General features: G+C 50.8%; 5 protein-coding genes across 5 annotated transcripts; 3 read left to right on the top strand and 2 right to left on the bottom strand.

Moving 5' to 3' along the window:
• Window positions 1-233: 233 nt before the first annotated feature.
• N7503_001648 (uncharacterized protein) lies at window positions 234-1,195 on the bottom strand (the record flags this gene model as incomplete). The annotated part of the gene is made up of 2 exons (XM_057061195.1): window positions 234-299; window positions 365-1,195. The coding sequence occupies 2 exons, from the start codon at window positions 1,193-1,195 to the stop codon at window positions 234-236; spliced, it is 897 nt and encodes a 298-aa protein (XP_056925157.1).
• A 2,410-nt stretch (window positions 1,196-3,605) lies between these two features.
• N7503_001647 (uncharacterized protein) lies at window positions 3,606-4,184 on the top strand (the record flags this gene model as incomplete). The annotated part of the gene is made up of 1 exon (XM_057061194.1): window positions 3,606-4,184. The coding sequence occupies one exon, from the start codon at window positions 3,606-3,608 to the stop codon at window positions 4,182-4,184; it is 579 nt and encodes a 192-aa protein (XP_056925156.1).
• Window positions 4,185-6,025: 1,841 nt separating this feature from the next.
• On the top strand, window positions 6,026-6,572 carry N7503_001646 (uncharacterized protein; the record flags this gene model as incomplete). Its single annotated transcript, XM_057061193.1, has 2 exons — window positions 6,026-6,123; window positions 6,278-6,572. 2 exons carry the CDS (start codon window positions 6,026-6,028, stop codon window positions 6,570-6,572), a joined length of 393 nt encoding a protein of 130 aa, XP_056925155.1.
• Window positions 6,573-9,182: 2,610 nt separating this feature from the next.
• Window positions 9,183-11,138, bottom strand: N7503_001645 (asparagine--tRNA ligase DED81). Its single transcript, XM_057061192.1, has 2 exons — window positions 9,477-11,138; window positions 9,183-9,422 (listed from the first exon to the last, which is right to left on the bottom strand). The coding sequence occupies exons 1-2, from the start codon at window positions 11,078-11,080 to the stop codon at window positions 9,296-9,298; spliced, it is 1,731 nt and encodes a 576-aa protein (XP_056925154.1). The 5' UTR covers window positions 11,081-11,138; the 3' UTR covers window positions 9,183-9,295.
• Window positions 11,139-12,637: 1,499 nt separating this feature from the next.
• Window positions 12,638-15,202, top strand: N7503_001644 (putative differentiation regulator (Nrd1); the record flags this gene model as incomplete). Its single annotated transcript, XM_057061191.1, has 1 exon — window positions 12,638-15,202. The coding sequence occupies one exon, from the start codon at window positions 12,638-12,640 to the stop codon at window positions 15,200-15,202; it is 2,565 nt and encodes an 854-aa protein (XP_056925153.1).
• Between the last annotated feature and the right edge of the window lie 456 nt (window positions 15,203-15,658).

Here is a 15,658-nt window from a genome sequence, read left to right as displayed (position 1 = left end):
CACCTTACTAAAACCAGGAAACGCCCCGAACTGGGGTAGACCTGGAACACCGGATGGGAGAGATTGTTACCATCCAACCAAGATAACCAAAACTGGCATGAGTGAAAAAAAAAAATCTCGGGGGCAACTTGAATACAAAGTACGTCATCAACTAGCATAGATACCATTTGACTCTCCAACTGAAATCCAAACCCCAAATCAAGGCAGGTAAACCTAAGCTCGGTCTAACAAGCTTAAAAGTCAGGCGAAGTAATACAGCATGTGTAGCAACCTGCCCCATCATTGTAAACAGGCGAAGACTAGATAACCTCGGTTAGCTTCACCAATTCAGAACATCCATCCCAGCCCGAGTTATCACACTTACGTATGGCTTGGCACACTTAGCCTGAGCAGGAGTCTCATAGCACTGTCCCAGACAGAACCCATTTCCCTCATCAACACCGTGCGACTTCTGAGGAAGAACAGGCGCGACATTGGAACCAGGAGCCATGGGGTTACCAATTGGCGCAATGTTCTGGCCACCAGGCGCAGAGTTAGGGATAGGAGCGATATTCTCATCGACGTTGGCCGGAACATGCTCGAACTCAGGCGTAGTAGGAGTAGCACTTCCAGTTCCACGCTGAGGACTCATCATCAACGGGGGAGTTCCATCGCTGCTTGAATCATCTCCGTGTGTCTGGGTGAATCCGTTACCGTTTCCACCGTGGTAGCCACCGTGCTTTGTAGTGGCTCCGTTGTAGCTTACGGAGTCACCGGCTTTGGGGATACCGGCTGGAGCGGCGAAGCCCTCGTGCGGGTGGGGTGCGTGGACGGCATGGTTTAGGCCGTGGACGCGACCAGCACGGGCGGAGGGGGTTGCCGATGCAGAGTAGGGCATCGAGGCAGAGGTAGATGCGTACATCGACATGTGCCTGCTGATGTAGTGGCTTGCGGAGGAAGATGCCATAGGCGTCATGTAGTAGTGGTTGACACCGTGGCTCTGTGCTGGACGCTGGGGCATCATTGAGGATGAGGGCTTTGCCATTGACTGCTGAGCGGCCATTGAAGATGAGTATCCCTGGCCGTTGATCCCGCCGACGTTGCTGTTTTGCTCGCCCGCTGGGACTGGGACAGAGCCCAGCCCGAAAGGCATCGGGACGGTTTGGGCTTGGGTTTGGGCTAGCACGGCGGCCAGGGTGAGGATGGAGTAGCGCATCTTGATGACTTTGATTCTCTTTTTTACTGGTTTCTTTGGATTCTGAATTGGCTTGTGTTAGGCTTAGCGGGGCTGCTTGATACTGCAGCTGTCGTTGTCGGTTGTCGTTGCCGATGGTCGATTGCCGGTGGTGTCGAAAGTCGTATTGGAGGAGAAACTACGCGAGGATGAATCGAGTACATATTGAAGTGATGATGCCTTTATTCCAAGGGGTGTGTTTTGGTTGCGCGTAGGTGCATAGTTGGGTTGCGCGGCGAGGAATGTAGGTTTCAAGTTTGTATACAGGTACACGGACACCAGGCGTACCCTCTTTGCTTGTACATTAAAAAATCCATCTCCAATTAGATCGCGGGATTAGGCTTTTTCTGTATGTTTTTCTCAGTATAGCTGGTATTTAGAAATAACGCGTGTCCTTGATCAATTCGATACTTGATTTCATACATTTCGGACTCGTAGGTACTGATGAACTCCATGTCTCCGTCTCACCATGTCCTGAATTGATAAATACTTTGAATCCCCACATTCCATGAATCAAGTGCCTAGTCAAGGCGATGCGTGGTTCAAGATGTTATTTAAATGAGGCAGCTCATTCGCTGTTTTGCCCTGTAGGGAGCGCGAGTTCCTGGTGGTGGTAGAGATGGATACTCAATGAAGTAAGTTTTCAACAAGCTCTAAGGTCATACTAGGAACGTGATCTGCTATTAGTCTGCTCACATGACTCTCGAGATCTGACATGCTTCAGGTCACATGGTCTAGGAAACCAAAGATCACTGTAGGGACATTTGAGCAAAATAATCATAGGCTACGCCAAGACGATCAATGCCAGTAAAATTTTGTCGAGATCATTGAAGTGTAATCATGACCAAACAATAGATAGATGTTATGCAGCCGTGGCTGACTCCATCATGTGCCACGGTACTAACTAAGCAGATTCGCGTTAGTGCCGGGACAATCTCGGCTCCTTGTGGCGCATGGCATTTCTTCAGGCCTCAGATCAAAGCTTAACTCAGGATAATAGAAAACAAATAGAGACATTAAACTAGCCAGACGCTGGAGAGTATCGTCATATAATTTTTCAGATATTGGCAGGCTGCAATATTCAAGATACGCCACCGGTAGCACATTTGAATGCCATTTAGGGAAGGCCGGAACGCCCGATGGCGATGTCCGGTTGATCACAGCCTCTTACCAGCTCACTGTGTCTCAGGCCGGTCGATGAATGTACATGTATACACAAATTCTGGTTTTCATTGTTGAGCAATTGTGTGCGATGTGCTGCTGATAAAATCAGCTGCCCTTGGTATTAGTATCGCTGATCGGGGGAACTCGTTCCCATGTACGTTTAGCGTTAGCGTTCTTGGTCAGCTCCAAAGTCAAAAAGTAAAGTTGAATGACATGCAATGAATTGAATGTGTTGCCTCGACTCAAATGCTCAATGTCGGTAACCCCTTTGCATATTTGCAGGAAATTGTATGAACCAAGTTGACGGAGCTGATTTTCGGGGTGTAGGAGCTGCAGAGTACAGCAAACTCGGGTGCCGTACAGCAAGACAAGACACTATCCGCAAAGTCCCTTTCAGACAGTGACGATTCATCACAAAGCCACAGCAACGGAAACGGAGTTCAGTTTCAACCACGAGAACTCGTTGGTTCCGGCAGTCCGGATACCTTTTCCTCGGCCTGTTGCTTTCTTCATTCTCATCTGAACCTTGCCCTCAAACCAGCAGAAGTCTCAACGGCATTTAGAATAGCGCCTATCGAGCAAGGAGTCCTTCCAGGTTATCCAGCAAGTAAGTAACAGCATTACATCGGCCTGGATAATATGGACTTCATCAACACAATCCCATCTTCCTCACGCACGGCTCGGTCTAGCATGTCAATCTGACGCCTGTTGTGGTCGGAGGTAACGCCAGTGTGGAGCCGTGGCCCCAATAAACTCGCCAGGAACCTTTTTCCATGACTGAGGCCAATTGCCGCCACAAGGAGGGACCATATTAGGGTTTTTCCCCCATCCTCTTCTCGCCCTTGATAGGCATACAGCAATCCTATCTCTGGGTCGTAAACGTTCTTCATTCATTAGGAAGCGGTTGGTACTCAGGTATGGATCGAGTCATTCCGGTCCTTTGCTGAGCATCTGAGTGATGGAAATGAGCGTCACAATGTGCTTAGGATGAGGAACTGGAGCATTGGATATCCAGAGGGATCAAGGCTCTTGAACCTCATCGCCCGGCTGCATTAACAACCCCTAGCCATGAATCGAGGCCGTTACTGACACAAATAGCCGCAGCGCACGTTGAAAAATCCAGGGGATCTTCTCAAAATGAATGCATCAGCAACCCCTGGTCCTGAATAGAGCCGTAACTGGACACTGGGAGACCCCTGGCTGAAAACACGCTTGCCGACCGAATTGCATGAATGAAATCTCCGCCATCGAGGAGAGCCACAAGTCGCTGACATTATTAACCGTCTTAGAAAAGTGCAGTTCCTCGATCGAAGTCGCTTCTTGCGAGCTGCAGAATGATGACCATCTCTCGCCCCCGGCACGTGGACCTCCCCATCCTGCAAATCGTACCCATATCCATGCCAGAACCCGCGAGGAACGCGATACCACACTTCCTCTGACCGATTCACAAATTGTGGGCATCGATATCGGCGAGGCACGCATGAACAGCTTGCCATTACCAGGCCATATACTGAATGGCCAACATCTAGGACAGATTAGGATTGAATCTCCCCATGACCACATCCGGACCAGTGCCGGCATCGAGATGGCAACAAAGCCAGACTGGAGTCCCACATGTCCCACTGCAGGCTATGATGATCCCTATTATGAGCTTCGGCAACAGTTGAGTCGGCATCTTCCTGGATCAAGCCATAGGGCACAGCCGTTCCCTGTCACTAAGACATCCGATGCATCCAAGGTGCCACGTTGCTCCAGTGTTGATGACACGAGATTCATCAAATGGGCATGGAGTATCAATCATATATAAGCCCTGGCCATATTGGCGGTTGTGCCTCACTATGCCTCACTATGCCTCGTTATAACATGACTCGACTGCATCTCACAAGGACTCTCTGGTCACATTCATAAGCCTGGGCAGGATAAAGCGTCGAATCTTGTGAGGGCATTTCTCGCAAACAACAGATGTCAACCCATAGATTATTATGCCAAATGAGATTAAGGGGGCAGGGACGGAAGGATGGGTTTGAGGATACACGTCGCAAGGGAGTTCGAATTTCAAGATCGCAATTCCGGGCTCAGAGTGGTGATGCAGACGCGCCTGCCGGATTCGACGGATTAGTTTTCTTTCTGAGGAAGGAACAAGTCAGCATTCAAGTCGAGATCAACGGATCAAGCGTCCCTTCACTTATCAAAGACTTCATTGTTGATTGCATCCCTGAAGTCTTTCAGGGTAGTGCAATATCTCACTCTCCTCCACTCGGGGTAGACTCACCAATATCCCAGTCAAGTGAGGTCAATGAAATTTATGGGGTTGCCAGGCGGAAAGAGCTATCGATGGATGCCCGGCAAGAAATGCTCGGTGACCGACTCTCGTTGAACCCTTGCTAGCCAACAGCGGCCACGGCATCCATTGGCCAATCTCTCCATGCAAGCTCATCTACTGATATAAAGCCCACAGCCTCAACACGACCCTCCACAGTCGTTTTTGGTGATATGTCCTCGGTGGCGAGTTGTCTCTAGGGTCGATTGTCTTCGCGATCTGTCCCTGGGAGATCAAGTCAATACTAAACAGATCGCAGCAGTCCACTGTTACCCTGAGTGATTATGACGAATCAATTCATGCCTGGGATGTAGTGAGTACCGCGGCAAGTATTGAGCAGGGCCATCGATCTTTCATGAATCCAGTACGATTGCAAGACGGTCCCATCTGTTTTGGTCCGAAAAGACCCCCGATCCACGCAAGATTGCCCAATGAGGGTGTCGGGACCAACATGCCAACCAATCACGTCTATAATCAGGATCGTCAAATCGAAAGGGATGGCACATCGAACACCATACGGATCGTGAAGCCAAAAGAAAGACGAAATTGACGCTCTTCAGGCGAGTGGTTGTCGATACTGCGTGGGTCCGAGAAGAAGTAGGGACCAAAGTCGATTGGTCGGTACTTTTCTCCGGAACCGACAACAGCTTACGATTAGTGAAGAATCACCAAGACATAGATCGGGCTCTCCATACAGTCAAATTGGTTTTATTTGCGCTCGGGACACCGGAGAAATTCACAACCCCAGGGAAATGGTCCCACTAAGCTCCCATTGAACAGACGCCTTGTCGGGCCAAGTCCTTGCACATCATATTTGGGCCATGGGGCATCGGTTTCTGGTCTGGCGGGGATTATCGATCAGCTCGGGATCGAGAGTTTTCGTCTTTTTGGCATGTCCCGCCTTTTCCTTGGAACTCTCCCTTGACTGCATCGTCATTCTCGGTTTTTCTCCAATTTCCGTGTTGTCTCCTGCACAGAACAGTTCTCTTTACCTGAGTGGAGATCTTTAAACAAGTACACGCAAATTGTATGGCCGACCGTGTTCTGCCCTCTACCCGTTTCCCGCCCGTTGAATGAATCTCATTTCTACGTTTCTCCAGTCCTTTCATATCTCCCTTCTCCATATTCATTTGATTCTATTCTACTCATTCTGTTATACGTGCTGTTTCCTCTCGTACTGACTGTCTTTCCGAAGACGTCTGTGATCTCACGAGGACAACCCATAGAGAGGGGTATCTTGTCCAGCATCCTAGCATCGTTTGACAGCTCCAAATCTGAGCCCCTCAGGTCCTTTCCCCGTAGATCACTTTGACGACATTCGACGCAACATGTCAGAGCGACGCCCCACGAACGATCTACCTGGTAGCCAGGGAGTCCCAGCACGGGACGAGCGAACGCCGCAAGCTTCGTCGGCAGGAACTCCGAGGTATGTGTGAAGTTTCATCTGTTGCCCTCTGTTTCTATCCGTTTTCTGTCCTTTCGGCGATGGCCTCGCACTTTGTGTGAAGCAGAAAGGCCCCGGAGATGCACATAAGGTGTTGGCGCAGTTTGTGTGAACTTGAGGCTGAAACATCGCCCAGCCTGAGTGTCCCGAGCAGCAGCGGCACATCTAGCGGCACATCCAGCGGCACATCCAGCGGCATATCCAGCGCAAGTCTAGCTCAAGAACCCCACGAAATAACCCACTATCGCTCCCTGGTCAACAGGCTGTTGGGCTTTATCGCTACCCGCGACGAAGAGGCAGTGGCCCGCATCATCTCCACGATTCGCTCCGGCGCCACGCACGACCAAATCCTCGATGAAATTGATCAGCTTTCCGCTGGCTCCGACCTCGCGAACGGGAACACTAACGGTACTCGTGATGGTCGTTCTTGATGAAAGTTAATCCTTGTCGAATTTCCCGAGTTTCCTACTTCAGGTTCCTTTGGAGAGAGGCTTGGTGGGATTGAGAAAATGCGTGCGAGTGGAAAGCCATGCCGCGTTAATGGTGCCACAGATCGAATCTTAGACTTTGACGAATGATGATATTCCTGCTGTTGGCTAGGATTGATATGATTGGGTCCAATGAGAAAGCGACTTTAAACAGTGGCGAGGACCGACAGCAGTTGACTTTGTCGATTTATTTATTTTAGCAAATGCGCGACTGGCTTTGCTTGAATGATTCCGTGTACTCAAGATTTCAAACTCGGATTGCAGATTGCAGAGTCCAAAGTATGGGTGTCGCAACAGTACTAGTACGAGTGCCTATATTGTTAAATTGACGCAGTATTATCCAGGCGGAAACTTGAGCCTCGTGGCGAACAAGCCATGAATTGGTATAACCTGAAGGTCGGATGGTGACAAAGATCAAATCACAAGGACAAAGTCAGGTGCGGTCAATAAGATGGGACGTGAGGGGAACATTCGCCCCTGATATCATCAACCTCGCGAGTGACTAACTTATCCATGGATGGCGCGTGCGCGCTATGACGAATCTAGGGTTGATAACTCCCTCCAGAAAAAGGCTTGAGTTCACATTTGCCATCGAACAACAGGAGAAACAACAGGAGAAACAACCTATGAGGAGCATGTTGCCCACAAACCGTGGCCAAGTACATGTAGACCCGAGACATCATCTGCCTCAGCATCCAATCAAATTCACATCAGAAAAGCCGAGTGTGTATGGTCAAGGACAAGGGCATTTGCAACAAAGAACACGAAACTTACCTACAGTACCCTTGTCCTGTCATCGATCCAGGATTACTCTTCGCATAGGTGTACGGAGCCGAAAGAAACAACTGCTTACCCTGGTACAACATAACATCAGGAAAAGAACAAAGGGCAGATGAGATTAGACCAGCCCCAGGCTGAAATAGCCTTGAATCTCCTTGACGACTGGGCAGCGGCGCGAACTTAAATCGGACAAACGGAATGGCTCCTGTGGGCTGGTACGGATTTTATCTCCGTGCATTTGGAGCAATGGCATCACGGCCTGTGGAGCATGCCTGCCGACCTCTGTGCGGCCAGTCATTCGCTGGGTGCTTTGCAGCCCTTTCTTTTCTGCAGTGCTATGCGATGACCCGACTTGCCTGGAGCTTGATGATGTTTTTCTTCTTTGTGAAGGTGGATTGAGCTTGAATCTGCGCCGCGTCTGTGAAGGAGAAGCGGTGGAGCCCGAAACACAAATCATTTCCAACTGATCCTTGAAGAAAATCCGATAATTCGTCACTGCGGCTGAGGCTAGGGGATGGCGACGGGTGTTGTCTATGCTTTTGGGTACTTTGTCCTTGGTCTACTCACTCTCTTGAGCTAGAAGGGACGTGTTTTATGTTTGGTATCTCGGACAATCTGTTCAATAGATGACACCGGCCACCGCTATCTCGAACCCTCCAGCTCCAGCTCCAGCTCAAAGCTCTCCGATCCGCATCTCGTATCCATCTCCCTAGAGAGACTACACCGCCATAAATCTACCGCGCCCGGCCCAATCGAATCGAATCGAAACACAACTGCGTATCTCATTGCCAACGATGGCATCTACAATTCACAACATTAACCTGTTGCAGCAAGCACAGGAGTAGCGACAACAAGGCCGAGGCCCCCTTGCTAGCTCTCGTCCCGGTCACTCATAGCAGAAATTGCATCAGCCAGGCCCAACCAGCTCTAACATTAGACATAGTAGCAATAACAAACACAGGCGAATGACCCAGAGCCACCACTAACACTCAACCCAGTCACAGATCCCACGCCGCACCAGGAAACCTAAGCCTACACACGTACACGATAACGACATTACGTTTCCAACACGTCTAAATCCACATCATACCCACATGTACCATGCAGCCTCAGCCTGAATCTGAGTCCCAAGCACCTGGTCCCCGGTCATCATGGATACCTTTTTATTCAGACGTTCTTCGGAGACATTCATCTACACTAGCACTAGCTACGTATCCGGGATTCGACCGCTTAACCCGATCAGTATGCCCTGCCGGCTGGACTGTGGTTCTACCCGGGCGGGTTTCATTGCAATTTGCGCGTCAATGTCGGATCATGTTGTTCTCTGTTTTGTCTTACTGATAGGGCATGGTATGGGGAAAGGATCTGGAAGGCTAGTGCTGCTGTGTCACATTGTGTGAGTGAGTGGATATGATTTTATCTTGGACTTCAATCGAAATGTATGTCAGGGAAGGTGGAAGAGAGAACTCTGCGAGGGTAATAGATTGATTAGGTAGTTTATTTGGAAACTGACGACATCAAGAAATACCTTAGAATTAACAAGGCTCTGGTTTCTTTTTCCAAAGACGTTGCATTCTAAGTGGTGCGTAGGTTCGTGCCCAATATCCCAGGCACAGTAGAAAGAGAGCCTAGAAACCCTCAGGTATATGAATATGCACAGCTCTACTATTCCATGGCGTAAGGACGGCTTAGACAAAACGATATCATCAACGGCTTACCCAATAAATTACGTTTCGGTGAATATAGGAATATAAACAACGTTAAATGCAATGCTCTAGCAGAAATTCTTCATCTGGTTGATCCAGCTCACTTTTAATATCCTAAACAAAATTTGAAATCTGATGCAATCCATAGATCTTCATAACTATACGTAAAAGCTCACCAGCTTACGGGGTGCAACGGCTAGTGAAGCGAGGGTACAACGAGCAATCACGGACAGTGTAGCGAGCGCACATCCAAGCCAGGAAACGCTCCAGACCGAGGCCGTAACCTCCGTGGGGAGAGGTACCGTACCTATTTAATGTTAGTAAGGGATTGCAAAGAGAGTAGGTCATAGATAAAACTTACTTGCGCTGGTCGGTGTACCAGTAGTAAGGCTTGGGGTCCATGCCCTCGTGCTTGTAGGCGTTCATCAACTCGTTCCAGTCGTCCATTCTCATACTTCCACCGACGATCTCACCAACACCGGGCATGAGAACGTCAACACTCTCAGTGACGCGGCGGTCCTCGGCATCCTTCTTCATGTAGAAGGCCTTGATCTCGGCGGGGAAGTGGGTGAGGAAGATGGGCTCGTTAATGATATCGGTCATGCGACGCTCAGCAGCCTCGGCAATGTCATCACCGAACTTGTGGGGCTCACCCTCCTCGTTGGGGATTTCGTGCTCGACCAACCAGGCAATAGCGTCGGAGTACTTCATGCGGCGGAAGGGGCGCGATGGGGCCTTGAAGTCAGGGTTGAGCTTCTTGATGTAGGCGGCGGTCTCGGGCTCGGCCAGGGTCAGGTCGATGACACGGCAAATCATGGCCTCGAGGTGGTCAAGCAGATCAGTGAAGGTGATGAAGTCCAGCTCGGCCTCAATGTGAGTGTATTCCGACAAGTGGCGACGGGTGAGGGACTTCTCGGCACGGAAGGAGGGGCACACGCAGAAGACGTCACCCAGGGAGGGAAGACAGGTCTCCAGGTACAGTTGGGAGGACTGGGTCAGGTAGGCGTTCTCGCCGTAGTAGTCGAAGCCGAACAGGGTGCTGCCACCCTCCACCTGGGTCTGGACCATCGCCGGAGGAGTGACCTCCAGCATGCGGTGCTCCTCGAAGGACTTGCGGAAGGCACGGAGAACGGCGGCACGAACCTTCATCACGGAGGACGAGGTCTCTCCGCGCAGCACCAAGTGGCGGTTGTCAAGCAGGGTCTGGGGGTCGGCGTCATGGGCCACACGGTTGGTGATGGCCTCCTTGTCACCAGCGGCCTTACCAATGATGGTGAAGAAGTCGGCGTGCAACTCACGGTCGTTGGGGGCGTGTTGCTTGGGGGGAACGGCACGCATCTCACCGTGGATGGCCATGGAGGTCTCCAGGGTCAAGGTCATGATGTCGAAAGTCTTGACCATGTCGCCAGTCAAAATGCACTGCAGGTATCCGTAGCCATCGACCAGAGTGATGAAGACATAATCCTTCTGCGCGCGCATGCGGTGAACACGACCGAGAACGCGGACCCGAGTACCCGGAGCATCAGACTCGGGAGTGCGCAGGGTCACGACCGCAGGGTCAACGTTATCCAAGCGAATGCGCACAGGCTTGGGCAGCGAAGCGTCCTCCTTAATAACGATCTTCTTGGCCTCCTCCAGAACGGCCTGGCGCTTGTCAGCCTCAGCCTTCTCCCGAATGGCCAGCTCGTGCTCCTTGGCAGCCTTCTTCTTGCGCTGCTCAAAGAGGTTGGTAGCCTTCTTCATGGCGGACTTGGTGGCGGGCTTCCACTCCAACTTGGCAGCCGGGTCCACATCCTCACCAGCGGCATCGGTCTGGGACTTGCGGGTCAGGTATTGGATGCCCTCGGTGGTGGGCTCGTGGTTGACCATGGCATGCACGAGGGTCTTGTAGGGAGCGGTCTCGGTACCGGTAGCGGTGGAATCGTCGAGGCCGACGTCCTCGTCAATGTAGATAGAGGGAGCCATGATTGCGATTGATACAGTAGAATGCAAATCAAGGATGCGCTCTACCAATTGAGTCTATGGAGAGGATTTGGGGAGGGAGGATGGGTCTGCGCGGAACAAATTAATATGGTTCATTTGTGAGTCATCGCAGGAGATAAGGGGATATGCAATGCAAGATAAAGCACACATCAAGAATGCTTACCAGACTGGACAGTTCCAATACCAATATACAGGAGAGGAAGCAATGGCGCCAGGCCGACTAATATGGAAATGCAGAGTATTGTTCGAGATGAGAAAGTTGGAGGGGTAAATTTCGATACCATTTCCCCACATGATGCCTCAGGCATCAATTTTTTAATTCTTTTCCGCTTGGGCTTTGCTTTAAAATTCAGCATTAAGCCTGATCGGATCAACTCAAAATGATCATGACTAGGGAGGTTTCAGATGACCGATCCATGGATCAAATTAATTCGGAGATTGAGGCTGTGGATTGGGTTGATATAAGCATAAATCCTCTGGTTGGTCAGAATTGATCTGCATCTATGATTCATGTTAAAGATGGAGTCGAATACCTGCATATTCGATAAAGAAATTGCCTCCACTGTCACGCCAGATGAATCTATCGAAAGCAGTCTAGTCTTAATATTCCAGTTCGCATGCCAGGGGCACCGAGTGGACGGTGATTGGTGGGGCCTGATCCAGTTCTGCAGGAGCCACGGAACGTTGGTTTGGGGGTGTAAACAGTGATATCAGGGGAGCATGAATGAATCTCATTATAAGCCACGAGAACTCATGGGGAACAATGATGCTGTACTCCGGACGTAAATCGCAGGTCAATGAATATAGATCAACATTCTATCTCGTGGGGATATAGGAAAGAATGACGGGTACATGGCCCCCCTTTCTTTGCTTTCTCTTGTCTCGTTTCTCCTTTTTTTTTCCCCATAGATTTCGGGCAATTTACCTTTCCCCCCTTTTAAACCTTTCATACCTTGCTGGGACTCACCTTAATCCTTACCTTTTCGTTCCTTTCTTTTCGGTTTGGTTTCGGTTCAACACGTAAATATCTCCTTTCCCCACTCCTCCTTTTTCCTCTGATCTCATCTCTCCCCCCCTTTTACCTCCAGTCTTGTACTGTTTGGGACCTTGTCCACTTATTCTTTTTCAGCTAATGACTGTCATTTGATCTAGTCTTTTTCTTTCTTTTTTCTCCTCGGCTCCGCACATCTGCAGGGTTGTTTCTTTTCAGGTATATACCGTGTGACATTCCCTTTTTAAAAAAAAAGTTTAGCCGCAGGTTCGTCCCTATCCCCTTGGCCCCGATCCCTAAATGGATGCACATTCCAATTGACATTGTACTAGACACGTCGCCTGGAGAAAGAAGCTTCCTTTCTACGCGCCGAACCTTTTTTTTATTCTATTCTTTTCCCTTTCCACTCCCTAACCCACCGCCAACCTCGGTGCACCCCCCTGAATGGGAATCTGATATATTCCTTTGGATTACCTTTTTGGTTTGGACTTCACCTCAACCCCTGAGGACCTATCGCGTCTGGGTAACAGGTGGATTTTCGCCTCGCCATGCAAACCTCGGATGCATCGAGCATCCCGAACAGTTCGCGTCTGATCCCGCCTTCCAAATACAACTTGAACGGTGACACCGGTTTCTCCCACGGCGCCTATCACTCCAACCAGAATCCACAAGGCTTCTCCAACCGCTCGCGTCGCGCCAATATCCCTGCTATAAATACCGCCGCCGGCCAACCCGCCGATATGAACTCCGGCTTCGATATGAATTTCACCCCCCTGCTGCCGTCGCAGTTGCTCGTTGGCAGTCCCTTCCAGCCTGGAACCCCGTCCGCCTTTGCGTCCCCCCAATTTGCGAATTTCGGTGGCTTCCCGCAAGCCAATGCCAACGGACACGGTCAGAACTCCCACCTGGGCAGCCCTACTCAGGGGATGCAGGGTATGCAAGGAATGCAGGGTATGCAGGGTATGCAGGGTATGCAGAACCACGGTCTGTACGGCGGGATGATGTCGGACGGGCTAGGCGCACCACAGCTGCTGAGCCCCCAGTCGCCGATTAATGGCCTGGGCGGACTTGGTAGTGCGGCCCTCGGAGGTCCTGCGTCGTCAGTCTCGCCGGGAATGATCTCGGGAACCAGTCGTACCGTGTATTTGGGAAATATCCCCGCTGAAACAAGCGCCGAGGAAATCCTGAATCACGTGCGGAGCGGGCAGATTGAGTCGGTGCGTCTTCTGCCCGATAAGAACTGCGCGTTCATCTCTTTCTTGGATAGCAGCTCCGCCACCCATTTCCACTCAGATGCCATCTTGAAGAAGTTGGCCATCAAGGGAAATGATATCAAGGTAGGCTGGGGCAAGCCTTCACAGGTTCCGACCTCCGTTGCGCTGGCAGTTCAGCAGTCTGGCGCGTCCCGCAATGTTTATCTTGGAAACTTGCCGGAGGAGACTGTGGAAGATGACTTGCGGGAGGAATTGGGTAAATTTGGACCCATTGACACCGTCAAGATCGTCAAGGAAAAGGCAATTGGCTTTGTTCACTTCCTCTCCATTAGTCATGCCATGAAGGCGGTAGCTCAACTTCCCCAGGAGCCACAATGGCAGGCCCCCAAGCGCGTGTTCTACGGCAAGGACCGCTGTGCATATGTCTCCAAGACCCAGCAGCAAAATGCAGCACAATTCCTGGGAATTGCACCAGGTTATGCGCATGTGCTGAACTCGGCAGACCGGGACTTAATCTCGAATGCGCTCGCCCAGCAGTCCGTTGCGGCAGCTGCGGTAGCCACCACAGCGGGCGGCGTCAGCAACCTGGGAAACCGAACTATTTATCTTGGAAACATTCACCCGGAGACTACAATTGAGGAGATTTGCAATGTAGTCCGGGGAGGTCTCTTGCACCATATCCGTTATATCCCTGACAAGCACATTTGCTTTGTGACCTTTATAGATCCTACCTCGGCCGCCTCCTTCTACGCCCTCAGTAACCTACAGGGTCTGATGATCCACAACCGAAGACTGAAGATTGGTTGGGGTAAACACTCTGGTCCGCTGCCACCTGCAATCGCACTGGCAGTGAGCGGTGGCGCATCCCGAAATGTATACATTGGCAACCTAGACGAGACTTGGCCTGAGGAACGCCTCCGCCAGGACTTTATGGAGTATGGAGAGATTGAGTTGGTCAACACCCTACGCGAGAAGAGCTGTGCATTTGTGAACTTCACCAACATCGCCAACGCCATTAAGGCCATTGAGGGCATGCGCAACCGAGAGGAATATAGGCGCTTCAAGATCAACTTTGGCAAGGACCGCTGTGGCAACCCACCCCGTCAGGCTGGTAACCAGGGCCAAAATTCACAGAACCGTAACGGTTCTGGCTTGGAAGGACCCCAATCTCCTCCGGCCCTGAACGGGTTCCAGCAGAACCTCAGCCAGTCTGGATCTCAGTCTAGTCCAACTCGCCCTGCTCTGTCCCCTGCACCTGGCTCCACTGGATCTCAGAATGGACAACAGCGCCACCCTCTGCAGAACGTGTCCTCCCCATCTGGTGTGCTGAATGTGGGCTCAAACAACCCGCTCACCATGTACCTCAACCAGATGTCAGCCCAGCATGCTCAGGAGCAGGAGAACCGTCTCAACGACCCCATGGCTTTGGCTGGCTTGCAAGGTCAGTCTCAGGGTCCCCAACAGTCGCTCTACAGTGGGGTCAGCAATGGTGACCTTTCGAATGGAAACATCGATGCGCCTTTGCACCAGCATCAGCACCAACACCAACACCAACACCAACACCAACACCAACACAAACCTTCTGCCAATGGCTACCTGAGTGTGGGTAACGGCTCTTCTGGTCCTGGCCACCATGCGACTGCCAGTACCAGCAGCCTAAGTGTCCCACGGGCACAGCACTCTCGGGCTGTGAGTCTGCCCTCGTTCTCTCAAGAGCCCTTCGGGCCTGTCTCTGGACAGCCTGGTCACATCCGCACTGGCACAACACACCATCCCCAAGGCAGCTTCTCCAGCTTCTCATCTGGCCTGGGTGGACTGAACCACTCTGGGTTCGGACTAGCCATTCAAAATGAAAACTCTCTGCCTGGTTGGGCGGAAGAGGAAATTGGCGCCAAATAATCACCTTTTCCCCATGGAGATGCATACCTCGACTCAAATTTCCTTGGCATCTTTAATTGCATTTCCCTTCTTTTCTTTTTTGATATATAGTTTCTTTGGGTTGTGTTGCCATCTTATCCCTTTCCGCTTCGATTCTTGTATTGGTCTTAATACCTTCACAACTTCAATCTTTGTCTTTCTCTTTGAACCATTTCTTTTTTTATACTGTTTTTGGCTCCACCCTTTTGTCGAAATCTCCTTCTGTTCACCGCCAATGACCTTTATCCCCCTTTAATTTCAACGTCTTTCTCCTTATCACCTTGTATTGCTAGCTGGCTATGAGTCTTTTCTTTTCTGTTCTCCTGATTCTGATTTTGTGAGTTGGGAGGCAAGGGTGAGCCGGTTATTTGTTTTCAGGGTATATCACAAGACGGCGGGATTTACCCCATCTCTGTTGTTTTGTTCTGCCCTTTCCTT

Source organism: Penicillium pulvis (genome assembly GCF_028828015.1).
Source record: "Penicillium pulvis strain IBT 33274 chromosome Unknown contig_12_segment0_segment0, whole genome shotgun sequence".
Lineage (NCBI taxonomy): Eukaryota > Fungi > Ascomycota > Eurotiomycetes > Eurotiales > Aspergillaceae > Penicillium > Penicillium pulvis.
The sequence above is the reverse complement of the archived record's forward strand: the minus strand, read 5'-3'. Positions and strand labels throughout refer to the sequence as shown.

Coding starts and splice junctions, on each gene's coding strand:
- N7503_001645 (XM_057061192.1), bottom strand. CDS start 11,080: ATGGCTCCCTCTATCTACATTGACGAGGACGTCGGCCTCGACGATTCC. Junction 9,423..9,476: donor TGGTACACCGACCAGCGCAA/GTAAGTTTTATC, acceptor AACATTAAATAG/GTACGGTACCTCTCCCCACG.